This window comes from Pleurodeles waltl, chromosome 7 (assembly GCF_031143425.1).
Source record: "Pleurodeles waltl isolate 20211129_DDA chromosome 7, aPleWal1.hap1.20221129, whole genome shotgun sequence".
Taxonomy (NCBI): Eukaryota; Metazoa; Chordata; class Amphibia; order Caudata; family Salamandridae; genus Pleurodeles; species Pleurodeles waltl.
The window spans coordinates 638,942,654-638,964,606 of record NC_090446.1 but is presented as its reverse complement, the minus strand read 5'-3'; the positions used below and the strand labels follow the sequence as shown (position 1 = coordinate 638,964,606).

The 21,953-nt window shown below is 43.9% G+C and overlaps 1 protein-coding gene across 3 annotated transcripts in view; it reads left to right on the top strand.

Moving 5' to 3' along the window:
- AFAP1L1 (actin filament associated protein 1 like 1) overlaps window positions 1–21,953 on the top strand; it is a 159,127-nt gene that overhangs the window by 125,037 nt on the left and 12,137 nt on the right. For all 3 annotated transcript variants that reach the window (XM_069244630.1, XM_069244631.1, XM_069244629.1), the window contains 8 exons: window positions 945–1,031; window positions 3,233–3,317; window positions 4,551–4,703; window positions 12,263–12,474; window positions 15,943–16,088; window positions 20,839–20,905; window positions 21,393–21,504; window positions 21,615–21,779. In XM_069244630.1, the coding sequence (XP_069100731.1) occupies window positions 945–1,031; window positions 3,233–3,317; window positions 4,551–4,703; window positions 12,263–12,474; window positions 15,943–16,088; window positions 20,839–20,905; window positions 21,393–21,504; window positions 21,615–21,779 (1,027 nt within the window). The remainder of the gene's footprint in view (window positions 1–944; window positions 1,032–3,232; window positions 3,318–4,550; window positions 4,704–12,262; window positions 12,475–15,942; window positions 16,089–20,838; window positions 20,906–21,392; window positions 21,505–21,614; window positions 21,780–21,953) is intronic.

The following is a 21,953-nucleotide window of genomic DNA, read 5'->3' as shown; positions in this document are numbered from 1 at the left end:
GGCTTGTCAAATATTGTTGTAACTAGAGATGTGCTTCACTTGTATTTGAGATCTTTGTCTGCCACCTGTTCGACCCAAAGTGTGATTGTATATGGTCTGTGCAAGATACATGGCTGCAGGAGGCCCTTCGGAAAAGCAAAGGGGTATGCGGAAAAGGGTGGGGCATTCCTGACTGACCATTTTGAAAGGCCTTCGCATGGCACACCAGTGCTTGACTATAGAACCTTTTAGTCCTCTTCTAAAGAATATAATGCTTACCATGTTCCCCACTTGCTTTGTGTCCACTGACATACTCTGTATAATAGCAACTCATTACTGCCCTTGACTCTGGAGAAAAAATGTCTTGTAACATTGTAACAGTAGTTCTGCAGGGGTGTGGTGTTTCTCTCAATAAGACACATTTATAACTCTTTCTCAGCCAGACAGGATAAATCAGAAGTGTCATCAGCCTTTAATGTATTTGGTTCCTTCCTAGAATCCATTCTCACCTGTGAAGAATATTTTTTCCGTCACAGGTCTTCACTTGAATAGGATGGTTCTACATCACACTTCAGAAACAGTAGGTCAGTCGACAGCAGTGTCCTGCGTTAAGTCAAAAACAAGACAGAAAATTGTAAAAAGCCTGCAGTGAACCTGACTCCTTCAACTGCCGTTCAGAAATCCCTAGGCTTCCTCGCCCATTTATTTTACAAAAGGATTGCCCTGCCTGGCCCTCTTACACCAGGTACCCAGATCCTATGATCTGTTCTGCAGACATGGAGCAGCTGCTTTTAACAAGCCTCGTCCAAATGTCCTGTGCTTGGTGCCTCAGATAGAATTTTAGCGTGGACATCTCACCCGCCTGTCTCTGGAGGCCTAACCCCTATAGTGTGTATCCCTGTAGGGGTGAGAATCTAAGTGAGAGGTGTTATGTCCAGTGCATGACCAAACACGTTTTTTTTCAGGTGATCAGAGAGGTGAGCAGCCCTGGACTTGGCGGGACAGAACCTCAGAATTCCCCTGCGCTACGGCACAAACTGTACTTAGACAAGGTAAGCCATCCTGATAAGTGATGGAATCTGCAGGTCTCTCTAGTAGAGTGCATTATTTCTAGCCTTGGTGTGGGAGTCACTGCAATCTGCCACATGCAATATGATAAGGGCCCTAAAAAACTTGCCATCTATCATGATATCTTGTTGAAGGGAAGATTCCCATTAATGTAGACAACACACACTATTGGCGGGACGTCAATAAAATGAGCAGACTCCAGGTTAATATTTCCTAAACTCAGATCCTAAAGCAAGAAGACTCAGATCTTGTCTTTTTTGTCAACTGAGTTTGAATCCCCAGCTTCTGCAGAGTAGATGTAGATGGTGTCAGGGACAGCCCGATTGTGGTAGTGAGTGTGACTGAGTGATCACTGTGTAAGTGTTACACTTGCAATACTGTAAGCCGCTCTTCCACTTCAATTATGTTTTGTGTTAAGCACAAATTAGAGTTAGTACAACCTGAGTTCATTCTCATTTAGCTCAACTTAGTTGCAGCTTTAGAACTGTTGCAGGTATCCTAGATTGCTGCCTCAGCAGCTTAAGAATAGGTAATGTATCTAGCATACAAATAGCTCTTGTGGAAAGATCACTGGAGCCTCAGGCAAAATTATGTTTGGTCATTTGAGTGCACCTTTTATCTGCTCAAGAAGGCCATTTATAGAAATATGGGTCCCTCTTGTGTCCTTATTGGCAGTGTTCTAAGGCGGTTACTTGAATTGGGATGATGTGTCACATGCAAGTGATACCAATTGGAAAAGGCAAAAAGTATAGAGAAGCAGGACTAAGACTGCTTCCATTAGCGCTCGGCCCAGGAGTCTGAGCAGTTACTGGCTTAGACAACTTTCACAGATCCTCGTGCCACAGAGGGATATAATAATGAAACACAATGTGAAAAATGTGATAGTTAACTAACAGCAAACTACTAATAATGTAAATTAATCTATTATAAATCCACATGCCATGCTTAATTTCTCGATCTTATTGGGCTCAGAGTCAAAGATTTTCAAAAAGAAATTACTTAAAAAGCATCCGCAACACAAGGACATTTTAAGACTGCTGTTTCTGCAATTATGTTGAGGAGCATGGATGGCTTTAGGGAAGAAATCACTGTTGAAATGGAAACCCACAACTTTGGCCTACTTTTGAGTTATTTCGCTTTGGTCATGTAAATAAAAATGTGTTTATAAGTTATCCAACCTGAAACAAGTGATTCTTGTGAACAGAATTACATGATTGCTATAATTTGTTTGACAGAACTCTGGCGACACAAGGTTCAAGGCTTTCACAAGCTTCCTGCCAATAGGTCGAAAGCACAGAAATAAAATATGTTGTTCGACGTATCCCATTGCAGAACATACTTATGGAGGGAGCCAGAGCTGATTTGGGGTCTTCCAAAAATTAGCATTCTTATACGGAGGCACTTGAGTTAGCAGAAAACGTTTTACAAATGAGGAGACAGATGATTTTTTAAAGGGCAGATATATCTTCTAAGACTTGTAAACTGTTTCTTTTATGATTGTAAGTATAATAAGTATAATATCGTCTTTCAAGCTCACAAAGATCAGCCAAGAAGCAGGTCTAAGTTCAGAAGCTCTATCTCTGAAGAGGTACCGGAAGACACCTTTCACAAGACAACTTTTGTTCACATACATATGTCTTGTCAGGAATATTCGCCCTCAGGCATCAAAACAATGCAAGGCTGCCAGTTTCAAAGTAGACATCTGTACCACTGGGCTCCATACCGTAGTCTACTCAACTGGGACATGGGAAAAGCAATATCCTTGACCAAGAAGGATTTCCCACAGCAGCAGCTGAAAACCAGATCTCCTTTGATACTAAGTACAATGATGCAATGCCTGAAGCGTGATCTGTGCACACGCTGTTTTTAAGGGCAGTTTCAGGCTGTAAACCACCACCTGAAAAAGCTTACTGAGAACATCTGTGCTTTCGGATTACAGAGAGGGAAAGTTTCCTCCAAACCTGGGTCTCACTGGAGGCTTTCACTCCCCAGTTGTGGAAATCAGCGCAAGGGCAGATTCAAGCTACTACTTACATAGCTCATGAAGGATACTGGCATCCAAGTTCAAAGCATCAGAAAGGTGGAGAAAAAGAGATTCTTATTTTCCTTAGCTCTGCATCTGACACTACATTCTGCATCCTACTTGTGCTTACCTGTACCCACTTTCCTGTTCTCTTCACCTTAGAGACTGTCCCATGAGAAGCAGACCTCAGACTCGGACAGCATGGTCAACGGAGACAACTGTACATTGAACAGCAGGAGGGAGCACGGTGAGTGTGCACATCAGTAGCACAGGAATTACTGAGAACCAATGTGCCTTGTTAACAAAAAAGCAAGGGTAGTTTCTTTCATTTTTGCAACTAACTTTAATTTAAGGTCTAGCAGTCAGTATCCATGGCTTGATTTGTGGTGGTAGAGCTCACTTAACAATAAAATGTTTTGTCTTATTTCTGACACTACATGAATTCAACAATACAATGTTTTGTCTTATTTCTAACACTACACGAACAGATGATAATTTGCTTTATCTTCAGGGTTCCAAGCAAGGATGTATTTGGTTTTGGCTGAGTCTGATGTCCATTGCTGTGACTATTCTTTAAGCAGAGATACCCATAGGCAGACTTTATGCATGCAAATGTGAACCAGCACATACCATTTTATTTTAGTTTTCTTGAAATTGCAAAGCAGACTGTTTGGTCCACTGCAGTTAAAGGATAAATAATTTCCTTGTTATTTATTTTGGCATCTCATTCCCTCAGCTCGCCGCCTTTTATAGCTTTCTTAGATCTTTGCTGGTACTAGCTTGTCACATGCAGGTTCTTCATACTCATGTCTGTACCAGAGTCATTCAAATGAAGCTGTAAGGTTACTCGATGCTTTCATATCCTTGGGGTACAAGCCATCCCAATCGAGTACTTTACTCCTTGATGTTCAACTGATTTGAAACAAGAATACAAGTCCCAGAATTCAGCAAGTTGTTAATTTAGAGCACCGGAGAGGAAACATTGAGTATCTCGTGAACTAGAGTCATTTGGTAGCCTTAACCATACCCATCTTTTATGGAAGTCTACAGGTTCGCATTGCCTGTAACATTCATGACGTCACCAACATTCATCATGCTTAAATAGGTGATGCAGTTGGATATCATAGCACTTTACGGCACCAGACTCAAGACACAACCTGTAGGTCACTGATGCTAAACTTGTTGAAAATGATCCAGCCTATCATCATTCCGAAGTCTATGGAATTAGCTCCATTTTGTTGGTGATAATACAATCCGTCGTTTTCAGTCTGCGGCAGCAAGTCCTACCTACAAAAATGTTATTCATATTATTGTTATTATTACCATTGGATACTGACTAGTTCCAACCACTATTACATAGCTGGTGCATTGTTCTTCAGTTTATGTTCTACAATTTATTAACTGACTGTGTTCTGGGTCAATGAAAAAAGGGGATGTTTCATTTCTATTGCAAACCCATAAATCTTTTACCTCACAACAGCTAAGGTTAAGCGGAGTGGCCTGGCAGAGCTCAAAGGCTCAGTGAGCCGTGCTGCGGGCAGGAAGATCACCCGTATCATCAGCTTTTCAAAGAGAAAGCCGTCACCCGAGGACACCCAGACATCGTCCACGGAGGAGGATATTCCATGCTGTGGTGAGTACTGCGAGCACAAGGGTAGATATCGGTCAGACTATCAGCACATGGGCTGCAGTGGGCCTACAACTGTGGGTATTCAAGGCTGCAGCAAGCTGAGGTTTGTGGATGATGTACGATACAACGGGCTAAGCATTGTGACCACCTCAGAAGGCGGCATTTTCCTAAAGACTAGGAGTACTATGAGCCACAGTGGGCCAAGGAGTATTGAAGTCCAGGGTCCTGGTTGTATAATGGTGTGTAAGCACTTTGTGCTTGAGTATGCCAAGGAATGTGAGTACCAAGCTCCACAGAGGGCTGGAGAGCCTACATCGAAGACCCAGGGGCCACAGAGACCTATGAACTGTTTTAGCTACGTGATCAAAGACAGCCGAGATAATCCAGTGGCTTTGGGTACTGCGATGGACCACGAGCTCTCCAAGAAGAATGTCCTCTAAAAGTTTAGTCCAGTCAGATCTTAGTAGGAAAGGAGTGCAGGAGGACATTGAATGGCTTTCATTCAGGTGGTGTGGAAGGAAGTGAATGGCCTTCTTTACATTTTCCGTCCATGTACTTTTTCTCTGCCACTTCCAATACTCGCTGCTTCAGAATAGAATTAAAACCTAGTGTAAGTATCTAAAGTAGGCTTCCATCTGTGAATGGTAACTATAATGTTGCCATCCTTCCCCTCAGTGAGTTAAAGAGTGATGGGATGGTTGGCATACATAAATAGTAATATCAAAGATGCAATTTGTAAACCAAAATGAGTACATGGGACCAAGCTTTCCCATAGGAGTGTCTGCTAGTACCGCTCAATGCCAGTGTTGCCAGATACCAAGACTGTATAGTCTTTCTTCCATCTATCTTCAGTTCCTTGCTCTCACTTTTGCAATTCCTTTTCATTCCTGTATTCTCTTTTTGTCACTTGTTTCCTATCTTTAACTTCTGTGTTGTTTCTTCTTTTTCAACATGTGTGTTTCTCTCTTGCTCTGGGTCAGTGTCTGGCCTTTTAAAACTGGGTGTTGGTGCCCACCACCTGCAAAAACAAAAAATCACAAGGCTGCTATGTGAAGCAGCATGTGCTGGTCTCAGCCATGTCTTCATAAAACTACTAACCTGCAGCTGCCTGTCCTTATCCTTCCATTCTCAATTGAGGCCCAATTACCTTTCCACTTCTGCGTCTCTCAATGAGGCCTGCTTGTGAATGGGAGGTCCTGTGGCATTCAGTAATTATATAAAAATATCCTAGCAGTTGTCACTGGTTAGTGGCATTGTTTACCACTGGTGGTCCCGACTCACCACTATCGAGAAACTCCAATTGGATAAACGAGTTACTCCCTTTGGACATTTGACATTTTACCTGTAGTGCAACTGAGCAGTCAGTGCTGAATTGTAGGTGGTGGTAGTAGACTATAAAGCACGACCAATTAAATTACTTACAAAAAAATAATGTCCAGTCAATGCTATACATTCAAAGGACACTTTGACTCTATTTAAATGAAGGTACCATTTGCAGATTAGAATAAAGATGTATAAATAAGAGCATCATGTGCTAGCAGTTTAGATAAAACTACAAAACCTTTTATAGCACATACACACTAGGTTCTAGGTTTTACTTTAACATTGAGCCCTGTGGTCTATATTAACCTATTGAGAAGTGTTTGTGTGTTTTTGTAAATCTTTGGGTATAGTTGGGTTTTATGACACCTTGTTTCCTTTTAAGTAGCCAGAGCTGCTGACTTTAGAACTGAGGAAACAGGTTTGAGTCTCGGCGTCGGCTCAACATCCTGTGATTCTGGGCAAATCACTTAGGCCCTCATTCTAACCCCGGCGGTCTCAGACCGTCGGGGCCAGGGTCGGCGGGAGCACCGCCGACAGACCGGCGGTGCCCCGCAGGGCATTCTGACCGCGGCGGTTTGGCCGCGGTCAGAAAGGGTAAACCGGCGGTCTCCCGCCGGTTTACCGCTGCCCTTAGAATCCCCCATGGCGGCGCAGCTTGCTGCGCCGCCATGGGGGCTTCTGACACCCCCTACCGCCATCCTGTTCCTGGCGGTTCGCCCGCCAGGAACAGGATGGCGGTAGGGGGTGCCGCGGGGCCCCTGGGGGCCCCTGCCGTGCCCATGCCAATGGCATGGGCACGGCAGGGGCCCCCGTAAGAGGGCCCCACAAAGTATTTCAGTGTCTGCCTAGCAGACACTGAAATACGCGACGGGTGCAACTGCACCCGTCGCACCTTCCCACTCCGCCGGCTCAATTCTGAGCCGGCATCTTAGTGGGAAGGTTGATTTGCCCTGGGCTGGTGGGCGGCCTTTCGGCTGCCGCCCGCCAGCCCAGGGCAAATCCCAAAATACCCTCAGCGGTCTTTCGACCGCGGAGCGGTATTTTGGTGGGGGAACTTCGGCGGGCGGCCTCCGCCGCCCGCCGAAGTTAGAATCACCCCCTTAATCTCCCCGTACTTACAAAAAACATGAATGTGTCCTTGTGTAATGTAACTGGTGCTCATGTAAAGTGTTCCAATATCTTCAGTTGAGTTAGCGCTATATAAAATCGAGAAAAGAAATGGGCAGAGGTGCCAGAAATTAAGGAAACAATGTCTCTAGTTGGATAATATGTTAAGCCTCCTGCCCTTATGTCTCATTGGCCCCGGATAAAATCCGGGCATTTGAGTGTATTGGAAACATTGTAGCTGCAATCCCAGCAAGAACAGCCTTAACAAAGTAGATCAGGGTACACTCAAGGCATAAATAATTTTTGGTACCAAATGACTAGATCAACAATCTCTCAAGCACAGTTAACGCGGCCACTGGGGTTCTGATGGTCAGGGTAAGACAAAGAACAAGACTGAGGCTAGTTAATAACCAAACTGTTTTTTGCATGGTGAAAAGAGGCAAGGCACTCCAGTGGTGATAGCATGCATAAATGTGTCCGGTGGGGTTATCGAATTCTGAGGGATCCCGTCTCAGACTGTGCTAGTAACAATGAAGGCATCCAGTTGGTGAGACATCCATGGGGGTGAGAGCGCCCAGTGGTCTTACATGCTCAGCCTGTTACCACCTGAAATTAGCATTTATGTTCATGGTCCATCTGAGGCTTTAAAAATGTATGTCTCATGAATGGTAGGTGGGTTGACTATTCACTCCCAACAATTCAAAAATCATACTAATAGACCACAATCAATGGGCTACAACCCAAGATCAGGGAGGTAGAGGAAATGTAACCATAGAAAATAGATCCCTATGTTCCCAGTTTGAGTAGCAGAGGACTTCCATAATTGGTGCACAATGAATCCCTCAAACTCTGTGCACCAGAATCAGTAAAGATAGCTATTGCCTTGCTTCACCCTATTCCTCTTACCTTCTTTCCTACTTTCCTTTTACTCCTTTTTTTCTCCGTTCTCTACATCACGCCATTCCTTCTTTGTTTATTCTCTCTCTTTCTACCTGTGGTTTGCATTATTTCACCTCCTCTTATCCCCAGCAGCGGCTGCCGCAAATCTCAAAGGGGGCAGGGCGACGGGGACGGGGCAAATAATTTTTTTTAAAACCTTACCGTTCCAGCCACCTCGCACCTCTTCTCTTCTGGTGTCCGAGCATTCCATGGGACACCAGCAGCACTGGCTCCCCAGCAATCCTGATGCTGCTCTCATGCTAAACCAAGCATGAAAGCAGCGCAGCCTTGGACTGAGCGGCTTGGTCTGCCACTCAGACAGCGCACTGGAGCCTGTGCAGTTTCTCCAACTGAGAAACCTAAGTGAGCATGGGTGTTTGGCAGCCTCAGACGGCCAGCCAAACACACATGCACACCTAGTGCACAGACTCCACTCTCCTCCCTAATCCCCCCTCCCGCGGCCCAGCCCACCCCTCCCTGCACATGCTGCAGCAGCTGGTAAATAAAACTGTAATGAAATATTGTTTAATTTTACAGGTGCTGGCCTTTAGCCTGGGGGGCGACGCTCCTCTGCCATTGCGGATGAGCCATCCCTGCTTATCCCCTTTCATGATTTTGCACACTCTCCTGTGCTTGATAATTTCATTCTCCTGTTCACCCTTCTTTTCTCTCGCACAGTGCTTAATTTGTGCTTGTTGTTTCCAGTGCGGAGGGCCGGCACTTATTTTTGAGGGCCTGCACTTAATTTTCTGCCTCAAGCATTTACTGCGAACAGAAGACACATATGGGAAAGACAGAGGAAGAGAAAAATCAAAAAACGCCACAAGAGGAGAAAGCAGAAAGCTGCAAGAGTGAGCTGAAGGGGCAGGGAGTGGATGTAAATGGATTAAAGAGGCCGGAAGTGGCTGTAATATTATGCTGCCTCAGTATTCCGTGTTTGCACATTTAATTGCAGCAGCCGCATGTTTACGAGGAGGGCTTTGAGCACGGGTTCATTTTTATTTACAAATTAAGCACTGCTCGCACACTTTCCATTATTTCCTCTCATCTTTCTTCCCCTCCTTCCTGCTATCCTCTCTTTTCATTTTACTGTCCTCTGTCCATTGTTCCACATGCCCCTGCTGTTTTTCCATCTTACTTTCTATTTATTTGTTCTCCCTCATTTGCCCCTTTATTGTCCAGTCCTAACCCTCCCCTCTCAATTCCGTCTCTGTTTCATCGCATATTCCCACCAATCCTTTATTCCTTTATCTCTCGGTCTTTCCCTTCCCTCCCTCATTTACAACCGTCCTTCCATCCCCTTCTCTTGTTTCTGTTGATTGGTACAGCAATGGATGCTGCCTTGAATCGAGCTCAGAGCACAAAAGGGGTGAGAAATGGGGAGACTAGACGACACGACCGCCCCCTACTTTCCTTTGCTCTCCTTATGTTATTAGTCTTTCCTTACCTTCTCCTCGTCTATCCATTTTTCCTTCTTCTTAGCTTGTTCTTTTCATTTCCACTTCCTAACTTTTGTCCCTCACCTTCCCCACTTTCATTCTGATTCTTTCCTTCCTCCGTCCCCCCTTGCCTCGGATCCCTCATCCCCTTCTTCTCTTCCCAGTTACACCACCCTTTTCTTCATTTGCCATTGTCTTCCTTCTCTGCGCTTCTCTCCCTCCACACTGTACTCTTCCTCGTGGCCTTTGGTTCATCCCACTCTGGGTCTCTTCCCATCTATCCCTCGTTCCTTTTCTTTACCCCTCTCTTCTCCCGGAGCCCTTTTGTCGATATCTTTTGCCAATATCTTTTGCTTTCCTTCTCCTGTCCCTCCTTTTCCATCTCTTCATGTCTTCCCTTTGGCCACACGTTGCTGTGTTCTCTGTATCCTTAGGAATGCACCGCCTGGCCCAGTGCCAAGTCGTCCCCTAAAATGGCGGTGTCTGGGTCAGTCAGACAGGCGGGCGCTGGGCCCTGTGTGTGGCCCGTCAGCAGTGTTATGAATGCTGGGGCTCGGGACCTGCCGGGACACTTCCCAGACACCTTTTGTAAAACTTCTTCTGCGCAAAGTGCATATATCAACTCTTCGCGTGCCTCCCAGCGCAACCCATTACCCTTCATGCTGTGCGCCCGTTGGTCTAACTCCTGCCCCCCCCAAGCCCCTTAAATGACACTGCGTAAGCAGACCTAAGAAGGCTCACCCCAATTGCAATCATTCATTTTACATTTGATTTGCGTGTTTACTGTCTTCAATCTAATTCCCATTGCAGAGAACGTAAAGAAATTATCACAAACGCCGACAACAATCAAACGAATTAAAATAGCTATTGAGCTATTCGTGTCAGTCCTTGTCTATAAAGCCCCCTCATTCCATCGTTTCCAACGTTTTCAGATGAGCAGTGACCAGTGACCTCTGCGTTTGGTGCTATCCAGACCGCCCCCTCAGAGGCGAGGCCCAGTGGCATAGCAAGGGTGTCGAGCGTCCCAATGCAAGCAAAGAAAGTGCTTTTGTAGTAAAATACAGCTACAGTTGAGGTGCAGTGGGCCCTCTTCACCCTTGGCCCCGGTGTCACTGCCCCTGCTGCACCTTTAGTATAGCTCTGTCTGCCTGTGGATATGCTATGTCATCAGCATTTATATAGCACAGAGTCTAGCATTGGTATGGTATTGCATCGCTTTCCATAGCCCAGAGAGGACTTTACGGGTGGTCCTAAGGTTTCTACTGCAGACCAGTCTCACCCGGCTCGCCAAGGTGTGCTGCTTGTAGTGTGAATGGAGTTGTTCCTCTGTTAGATGAATGAGCCAAATTCCTTCAAGTGATGTAAATATTCTTGGTGGTTGATGGGTCAGAATGGAGGACTATTCCAAATCAATCATCTTCTAGGATGGTACGCATGCCTAATGTCCGACGCAAGTACGTGTTTAAGACCAATAAACAAAGTGCATTTGCTGCACGTTAGAGTAACTAAATCGGGATCACAGCGTGATGTTGGTCTTGTCCATTTTCAACACCCCTGGAGTTGTGGTAGTACGGCGAGATTCTAGCCCATTAAACAGATTTATCCATGAATGCTGTGATGACTCAGTGCCCTTTACTATCACTTTATGAGGCATAACTGTGCTATTATACTTTCTTCTCACATCAGGGCATTCTCTTTTATTTCTAATTGAAAAATATCTGCTTCTCAAGCAGTCAAAGATGTCTGTGGGCCTTATTTGGAGTGGGGCAAAGGGAGGCATCCGAGTACCTCTCAGCTATGTTAAGAGTGCGTAGATGTCATTAGCACTCTAAATATGGCAGGCAAGATGTGTGCCTCTTTTCCCTGGCTGCGCCTCCCTGCTGATCTGTGAATGAGACCATAAAGGCCTTATGTAGAGTTAGGTAATAATGGAAAATTCTACAATTTTAGGAAGTAATTGTATATTTCAGGGTATTTATAAGGATGGCATCGTAGATAAAATTCGACCTTTGGATTTGCCCCTGATTTATAATTTCCTCCAGAAATTGAAGGCGATTCCTTTGCCACCTAACTTTAAATCAGGCCAGAGGAACTCAAAAACATCTTTCTTGGCTTTAGATCTCAGAACTGGAATAGGTTTGCTAGTTGATACGTAAGGGGACTGAAAGAGTTATTTTCTGGAGGGCTACCAGCAAGCAAAGGAACAGATTGGTCTTTGAAAATAGATCCCCAAGGAAGAGTTTCTTTTATTTTGCCTGAATTTTACATTTAATTTTGTCTGCGATTCATTTTGCATATTATTTGTACGTTTGCTTTTTGTATGCAATTCATATTGTTTTTTGTTTTTTATTTATAATAGGAGAACTTTTAGTTTGCTCTAGTGTCGTATTGGTCTGATTTTAAATTAATCTCTCAGAATAATAGTAGAGTCAACATTCCAGAGGAAAAAACAAAGCGTAGAGTGTAATGGGATGCACATAAAGGCCAAGGGTAATAGCAATACCTAGGCTAGTTTGGTAGTAGACCCAGTTAATTTTTGCCTTTTGAGTCCATGTTGTGGTGTTTTTTACGTTGGGGTGTTTGAGGTGCTTTCAACTCTGTTGATGTGGTTTCATCCTTGCATTGTCCGGATGGGGTGATTGCTGCCTTACATGGTTGGTCCAGGTGGACCCTTTTCTTCTTCAAAGTTTATGTTCACAATCCCCACTTATGTCATTGTCATGGCCTTGCTCTCTTCACTTACTGCTTCCACAGGGTACCTGAACGTGCTGGTGAATCGGTGCTGGAAAGAGCGATGGTGCCGCTTGAAAGGTCACACACTCTACTTCCACAAAGATCGGAATGATCTGAGGACCCACATGAATGCTGTGGTGCTCCGGGGCTGCGAGGTGAAACCTGGCCTTGGACCCAAACACCCCTTTGCACTGCGTATCCTGCGCAACGGGCAGGAGGTGTCGGCTTTGGAGGCAGGTATCCCGCTGTAGTGTAAGCAGATGTTGTTATGTCTGTCTGTTCTCAGCATTGGATCTGTTTTCCAAATCTATAGTGTCTGGGTCTGCATAATCCTGGTGAATATAGATCCACAAGCACGTAGATGCCAGCTGCCCTTGGTTGGTATGAGAACCTGTGGTACACAAGGTTATATAATACCCGGCAAAGTATACGAGCCTGTTAGACATTCTCCCCCATGCTCATAGGTAAGGATAGAGGTCAGCAGAGCATGAGGGATTTCACTGGGTGTCAATACATAGGAGCCTGCAGTCCTTGTGTGAATATGCAGGTATTCCCATGATGTAGCAAACTACAGTGCTTAGAAGACTGTCAGGGGAGCAGTGCCTGCAGATTTGGGTTGATTACCTTTGAACATCAGGCATGTTTGGTGCCGGTAAACAGTGGTGTAACATAGGCCTCTACTATGCAAGGAGGAAGACAGCTTTTTGGAGACCCCTTTTTAACTAAATACATAGGTATATATGTGAGATACATAAATCTTGGGGGCATTTCATTACATTTTATCAGGCAGCCCCATCATTTTACAGTACCCCACTGCCACCAAGCTTCAGATGCCTTCTAACGGAGCCTATCTGAGAAACTTACCATCTATGTGTGTGAGACTTATTTTATATTGGTAAAATCATGATATAAGGGGTGAGGTGTAGAGAATGAAATGTTCAAAGGTTGATGGGGTAAAGTGAAAATTTAAGGAAAGGGTTTAAATGGATAGGAGTAAAGGCATGGCTTCTAGAGGGTGAAGAAGGAAAAGCGATCATTAGTGTTACGGTGAAAAACGAGAACGCAACAGTAATGTGGAAGAGAGTGGATACAAGACGATATTGGACAGAATGAAAAGACACAGATAAATTGATAAATGATAGTCTGAGTATGAACCAGTTATAGATTTGATTGCTGGGTTTAATCCTGCCATTTAGTGCTTAGATCTGTATGTATGTATTTGATGTTCTGAACATGTTAAACAAGCATTGCTAACTCCCTGGACCACTGCCTGTTCCCTCAGAGGTTGCCTGAAGGGTTTCACAAATTGGAAGGTGTCCCCAAGGGGAATATTCTCGTTTGCGAATCAGTTCCCACCTCCTTTGAGGAGACAGCAAATGATCAATGGTTTGCAACAAAAATTGCAGTTGCAAACTGTTAGAAATAGGGTCTCTAGTTGGCAGTCGTTTGCACCCTGTACAAGTAGGGACCCTCACTCTAGTCAGGGTAAGGGATTCACACAGCTAAGATAACCCCTGCTTAACCCCTGGTAGCTTGGCTCAAACAGTCAGGCTTATCTCAGAGGCATTGTGTACAGTATTTGTACACACACAGTGTAGCACAGTGAAAACTCCACAAAAGTACTCCACACCAGTTAGAAACATAGCCAATCTTTATCTGAGTAAAACAAGACCAAACATGACAAAAATCCAACATACACAAGTAAAGATATGAATTTTCAAAGATTAAGTCTTAGTAAAGCACTTAGAAACACAATAGCTCCAACTGGGGCTATCACAGCGTCTCCACAGAGTCGTTCCCAACTGTCCAACGCCACTGGAGAGGTAGTGCTGGCTGGTTACAGAGTCGCACGGACCCCAGGTAAAGTACACTGGAGAACGATGAGGAAACAAAGACGTTGCACAGAGTCAGGGAGATGAGGCATCGCTGGAGTCAGTGCGGCGTCAGCTCCCTACTGCTACCAGGGAGGTGATGCATCAGTTTATTACTGCTAGGGGGATAAGGTGAGGCGCTGGTTCCTTTTGGTTGCAGGGATGGTGATGCAGCATTGCTTGCTAGGCATTCATTCCTTATTACCCGGCAGGGGTTGATGAATCCAACAAATCAAGATGTGAGGCATCGACTTTGCAGTGTCACAATCACGCCATGGAAGCCACAGATGTGGTAGCGGAGGCAGAGTCGGGTGACACAGACATGGGTGACACAGCACTCGGGACTCACTCTGTGGCGGGATTTCGGAGGCACTGCATCAGCTTTGGGCCTGTGTTGCAGGTCACGGTTGTTGTACTCAGCAGGGAGCACAGCTCTGGTGCAGGTGGCGGCAGGGAAATCAGAGAGCGGCACCGGTTCCAAAGTCGATGTGTAGTCAATGTGCTTAGTTTCTTCTTTGTTACACCAGAGGTCACTTTCAAGGGCCCATGAACTGGACGTGGCACCACTTGGCAAGTCAGGACTCTCAGCAAGAGAGCCCAAGCGCTGATAGGTGAAGTTGTTGATGGCCCTGAGACTTCTTTACAAGAGGCAAGTTCAGTTCAAGCCCTTGGAAAACCTTGGAAAGCTGGAGGAAGAAAGCAAAGTCCAGTTCTTTCACTCAAAGGGCAGAAGCAGCATCCAGCAGACCAGCACAGCAAAGCAACGGGCAGAGTGGCAGTCCCTCCTACAGCATCCAGCTCTTTATCCTGGCAGAATGTCCTCAGTCCAGAAGTGTTCTAATTATGCGGCGTCAGAGGTCCAGTACTTATACCCATTTTTGTCTTTGAAGTAGGCAAACTTCAAAGAGAAGTCTTTGTAGTGCACAAGACCCTAACTTTCCCATGAGGCTGCCTTGGGCCTATCTCAGGGGTGGTTCACAGGTAATAAAAGGGAAGGTTTGGGCCTGGTAAGTGGGTGCACTTGCCAAGTTGAAATGGCAGTTTAAAACTGCACACACAGACACTACAGTGCCAGGTCTTTGACATGTTTACATGGTTACTCATATGGGTAGCACAGTCAGTATTGCAGGCCCACTGGTAGCATTTGATTTACAGACCCTGGGCACACACTTTGCACTGTACTAGAGACTCATTATTAAATCAAATATGCCAATTATGGAGGCACCAATCTCCAATACATGTTAGACAGAGACCCTATGCACTTTAGCACTGGTTAGCAGTGGTAAACTGCCCAGAGTCCCTAAAGACAACAAAAACAGGTCAGAAAAATAGAAGGAGGAAGGCAAAAAGTTTTGGGATAAACCTGTAAAAAGTGCCAGGTCCAACACAAAGCATACATACATTACATTTCAACTGATCATTCTGAAGGGATGCCCCTTTCATGACCCATCTTAATTGTATTTCAAAATTGATTGCAAAAGCCCATTGTATGGGTCAGAAGAGATTTTGTGACTCATAAAATGGGTTTAGTAAATAGAAAAAAACATTTTGTGGTGTGTATGATTTTTCAAAATTACAGGTCTTGCAATCACAAAATGGTTTTCTATAACTGGCCTTGTTTTTTTAGCTCCAATACAGACTCATCAGTTGCATCTTCATTGACTTTGTCAGTGTCATCACTTTGTGTGTGGAATGCATTAGTGATGATTGGTTTGTGTCGAAAGCCTAGTGATGCTGTTCTTGGTGTGGCATTACCAGACATTAAATGAAGCTCTATGATGCAGCTATGTCTGTACCAACATTGCCCTTTGTGTTCTTTCCTTCTTGCAGGCCAGTTCTTCAGAGGAGATGGGACGCTGGCTGGGGCTGCTTCTGGCTGAGACTGGTGCTCAAACTGTGCCTGAAGCATTGCACTATGACTACGTTGATGTGGAAACAATCGCCAACATCGTCACTGCTGTCCGCCATTCATTCCTGTTAGTATGGGCACGGGGCACGGGGCTCTGTGTAAGGGAGTGGGGATGGTAGTGCTTGTGGTAATTATGGTGGTGGTGGTGGAAATGGTGTTGGTGGTGGCAGTTGTGGTAAAATGGTAATTGTTCTCACTGTCGGACATTTATTTCTGGAAATGTGGGCACCTGGAAGGGCTCTGGGGGATTACTGAGTGGGAATAGCCAGGTTTAATGCAAAAGGTCTGTTTGGCATTGGTTCCAGCAATGCAATGAGTGCCACTGTACGTGTTGTAAAGCTGGGAATTATAATAATGTGGTATGGGGGAGTGTGACCTAAGAGCAAATTTGTGGTACTATAAAAATAGTTTATAGAACGATTACAACCACCAGGAGGGAAGTTATAAATTGGTGAAACAATCTGACAAAATTCATAATTGAAGGCATTATTTTATTGCAAAGGTGAATAATGCTTCTTCAAAGATCTAGTTCAAATGCCCCCACCTTCACAACAGAAAAGCTACCCTTGATAGAGTACCATAAAGAAGCATACAAATGGGAAAAAAATACAACGTATAGTTATAATAAATACCCCTTACAAAGCTCGAATATGACTTCTTATGTAAATAAAGCAATTCTGTAGAATTGCCTCCTTATAAGCTTCAGCTATATTGAGTCTATATTTTAAAATCCACAAGGCGTTATTATTAAATGTGTTTTATAAGACTAAGTACAGTGGATTACAAGGACATAAAAGAAGGCACATGGTCCACACCAGTTTTTGTAGGGAATCACAGAATTGTTTGGAAATTTAAACAACCCAGAGGCAGTCTGTGATTTTAAGTACTGGTAGCTCTGGGTGAAGTGTCTTATGATATTCTTAAATTCTTGACCAGAAAACACATACATTTCATGGTATGAAATTACATAACAGAATTGGATCAGTAATGTTGCAAACACTTAATCCGTCTTTTAGTACACGAGGTACTTGTAGGGACACCTACTTCCTAATGCATGTCTTTGGTTTAGGTTATGGATAACTATTTAAGGAAACAAGCTGACATTTTGTGCAACACAGTAACAGTGGTTTGTGTATCTAAGGAATGGCATACTCAGGGCATAGGTAGGCAAGCTTGGAAAGTTACAAAGGAACGTCCTGCCGATTGCTTCTACAAGATAACACAGATATTACATTTTATGCTGACACAGACATCACAAATGAGGCCTCATTGTAAACCATATTTCTGGAATGGGAAAACGTACGAGCACACACAGAAAGAGAACGACTCACTCTCATAAAATAAATATGCATTATTATTCTGCAGCTATGGATAGCTATCGATGTGAGGAAGAGTGCAGGGCCACTGGAATTATGGTGCAGAGGACCAATTTATGCAGCAGAGTTGACTAATTAGGTAGAAAGAAATGGCAAATTATGTGGCTTAATGACACACATTTTGTGATAGTATTCCTTCACTACTATATCATTTTTACACAAGGTATCACTGGAAAATAATTTAATCTCAGAACTAATGTAAGGCCTAAATACAGCAATAAGCAACGGAAAGATGACCAATGAACCATTATGAAGGTCCTTCCAGTGCGCAGGAACACGTGTCACCTTGTTTTTAGTAACTTGTGATCCACTTGAGCTAGAAACAGTTTTTTTTTGTTAACATCTTCAGATTATGCAGCAGATGACAGATTGAGTGGCAACTGCACCAAGTCTGTAACTGTGTGAAGAATATCACCGACCTAGAATTGCATAATTCCAGTGACCCTGGCTAACTGCTTCCTAGTCATATTGATTGTAACGCATTTAAACTAGGTATTATTTTCTAACATGTGAAGCCTCTCCTACTCCTGGGTGCAAGAAATGTGATCCTAATGCACAGATCAACTCTCACAACCTTGTAATCATGAACATGCACATCAGTTTACACCCCTGACAAAACTTTCTGTGAGACTTCTGCAGCAGTCTCTAAAACGTACATTATTTTTCATGTGTTTTACTTTCTTCTCCTAAAAGAAAAGGCATTCTAATGTAAGTCAGTTGCAGATAATAGTCTCCCTCTTTCTGTTCCAAAATCTATCTTTAGTGTTCCCAAAAGCGAACACATGAAAAACAAACTTTGCCGTACTTTCCCCACGCTTCTAGTGACAAGAGGTCCTTAGTTAATTCCATGATTCCTTGTTTGCTGAAATACCCTTCCTTTGCCACAAGAGGGGGCTTTTGGTCCAATTTGAAAGTACAAATGATGTTATTGTACCAAAGGGTTGAATAAAATTATGCAAGCAAAACATTTAGTGGAACATTGCATTGCAGAATTATGTGTTTGTGCCTTATTTCTGCGCTCCAGTAAAATGTGTGATCTGTAGCAGATAAAGTAAAATATTTTTTTCTAATGCTGTGCATTTAACTGCTCAGATTCCATCTACCACAAAACAGAGATATTTAATAAGAAATTAATATGGTCCACAGCTTTCATAGTAGAAAAGAACCATTTGGACCGGTAATTTCCAGGCCCTCGAGAAAAGTGCACAGAAACCTCTTTCCAATGCTTTGTTTGTAAAATAACGTGCAGATGCCCCAAGCACTGCTGAAACACCCGCAGCTTGTGCCATAAAATGTCAGAGAGTGAAACGAAGGGTGAGCAGTCCCGAATCCGCACCAGTCCTCTGTCAATCACTGCTTTGACTGTCATCTCACTCTTACAGTAGTCCGCCATATCCCTTTGTGGCGGATTTACTGTAATTTCCCCCGTCTTTTCATTTTGTTTTTTTCCCTCGGTTGACCTCGGGAAATGTCTGATGTAGAGAAATAATGTCTGATGTAGAGAAATAAAGTGTCCCTGCCCCCAACGGGCAAACACCGGCTCAAATTAAGCACTGCCTGTTTCACCTTTACTCGAAAATGCACGGCTCAGCAAAATATTACTTTCGAGCATGAAACTCCTACAGGCTGGCACCTCGCACATTGGCATTACTGCCTCACATTACATGAATACATTCCCATTGATTGGGCTGCTTGAAAGTTAGCATTACAAAATACTTCACGAATGTTATTGTCCAGGAAATAAACACGTTCACACCCCCTTACCTGTTGAACAAACACATCTACATGCCTATCGCTCAGAGAATGCATTTCTTCAAACACTCTCTTACCTACGCACTTGCTTATTTGTTTCTCGTTGAAACCGGTAGTTGGCGGGCAGGTCTTAAATTCGGTTGTAGGCTTCCATCTTCATTACTATGCTAAGTTTCCAGGGTGGAGGCGAACCCCGGAACACATGCCCTCTTCGGGATTCCAATTTACAGCATCACATTTCCCAATTTGTAAATGTTTGCAATCTAGATCTTGTTGTCAGTGTTTTCACACAGATTAAGAAGGATTTGAGGACCCTTTTTTCAGGCAGATTTGGTGTGATTGAGTTAGCAGAGTATCGGGGGTTGTCTAAAGCAAGCTCTGCAGTGGGTGCGTAATGCGCGAGGCAGCAGGTGCTGCAGGTCAGGAAGAGTCCAGATTTTACGTGATATTGTTTCTCCCCTTAAACACGTCCCCACGTCCCACGTCTGAGTCCTGCTGCGCGGCCATATGTAACAGTGCCATGCTTTGCCGTTCAATTTTTCACATATAGTGCATTCATGTAAAGACAGATTTATACACACACCTGTACTTTTTGATAATGTACTTCTAGAATAATGCAGTTTCAAAATTGTGAATTATAGGTGCTATTCTTACCCAATTCAGTAATAGCCATTTTATCAATTACAGTGGATGGAAATATATAATACACCTGTACCACAGATTTCACTGTTATAATAACAACGACAATAGCAACAACAGTGATTTAAGTTGTGAATATTGCTAAATAAACCTTTTCGGTCACTACTAATCAGTGTAAATACAGATGTGACTATTAACTAATTTATGCCTTTCAAAGATTTGAATATTATTTACAGGGCAGAATTTAGCATTAGGCGTTGGGAGAACGTAAAAGTGAGACAGGTCTGATATCGGGTGTGGTTCTTGACATAAAACAGGGTCAGAGGTAGAGGTACAGAAAATAAGAGATGGAAAGAGATATGCACACCTTTTGAATGACAGTCTGACTGTTTTGATTTCCATCGTATTTGTATGTGTGTAATATGAATACTTGCTTTCTTTCTTCTGCCAACTGTCCTCCAACTCATCCCACGTAAAACAGAGTCTGTACTTTTTCCTAATCCAATTATTTGTCTATGGGGATGATTGTTTTGGGCAGGAAGGCACACCTTCCTGCACAAAACAATCAATGGAGGCGATTTCCTCCTATGTGTGCACAGAATGCAGCACACATTGAAAGAGGAAAAACGGGGAGAATTAAATATATTTCTCCTCGTTGCGTCATTCTTATGCCACCCCTGGGGTGGTGTAGGCTTTTGATGCATTCCCAGGTTTCCAATACCTTGTAAATTTGGGAGTGAGTCAAAATACATGGATGTTGCGTGGGAACACCCATGCAACACCCATGGAAACGCCTCCCTGACGCAAAGTAAGGCAACACAGTAACTCGCGCTGCATTGCTTTACTTCATATCTACAAGGCCATGAAAATCCACGCAAAGTGCCTTTGCAGATATGGGTCAGCAGCCTGCGCCACTGATGTGTCACAAAGAGTGACGCACTAGCGGCGCATGCCGCTTGTGAATATGGGCTCGTGTTTGTAAATTTTATACTTTTCTTAGGCAAGGACTGCTTTTCAATTTAAAAAAATGTTTATGTGTTCCCTCCTCAGGTGGGCGACTTCCTCGCACAGAAGCAGTACAGACTCTCGAGAGTACGACGATGTCCCTTATGAGAAGGTACAAACAGACTACAGAATTTGCTTCATACGTGCACTTTAATTCTTTTAATGGGAGATGCTAAAAAGACCAGAATTTTTATTTGTAAAGAGGCCTTTCCATTATGTGATTCTCTGCTTCTCTAGTTTCAATTGGAGTTTATGTAAAATGTGTTTTTTCTTTGCCCTCTGGAATGCATGTGCACCTTGTATGCTAAACCCCACTTCTGCAAAGGAATCGCTGATCTGTAGCAAGTGTGAGAAGTGTTGTATTAGTAAAGCTAGTAGTTCCACATTGGTAAAAAAGAATCTCTTTGAGCCTTATTCAGGAAAATAGTTATAATTTCCTTATTTTTTATTTGTTTGCGAAATGCTGAAACACAGTGCAACCCTCTCTTTGATTTATCCTAATGTCTGCTTCCAGTTCTCCTCAGAGGTTTGTCCTCCTTTCTGACTCAAGCTCTGCTTTCCATTCTGAAGCACTTCTATTGCCTTTTGCTCTCTCACAGGTGGACGCACCATCTCGTCCTTTGGGCACGCAGGTGAAGCGTCACGCATCGTCTTGCAGCGAGAAGTCACGCCGAATAGACCCTCAAGTCAAGATCAAGCGCCACGCCTCTAGTATGTTCCATCCCTATCCTGATCTCAGAGGAGACCTAGCCTGTTTTTGAGAGCATGGTTACTGACTGTCAATCATTTATCCACCGCCCATCCTACTTACTTAATTTCAGATGTGAACCAGTACAAGTACGGCAAGAATCGCGCAGAGGAGGATGCCCGCCGCTTTGTAAGTGAGAAGGAGAAACTGGAGAAGGAGAAGGAGTCCATCCGCAATGACCTGCTGTCCCTGCGGAAGGAGAAGAAGGAGCTGAAAGAGGCTTTGAAGACAAGCACAGGTAGGAAGTCCTAAGTAGGAGGGTATCATAACTCCTGGTAGCAGTGGACCGACCGTAATACCTCTCTTTTCAGCATGGGTTGTTGTAGACCACATACTGTGCGCCCGCCGGCCATCAAGTGCGGGGCGCAAAGAGAATGCCGCTTTCCACATTTTGTAAGCAGGTACATCTTGC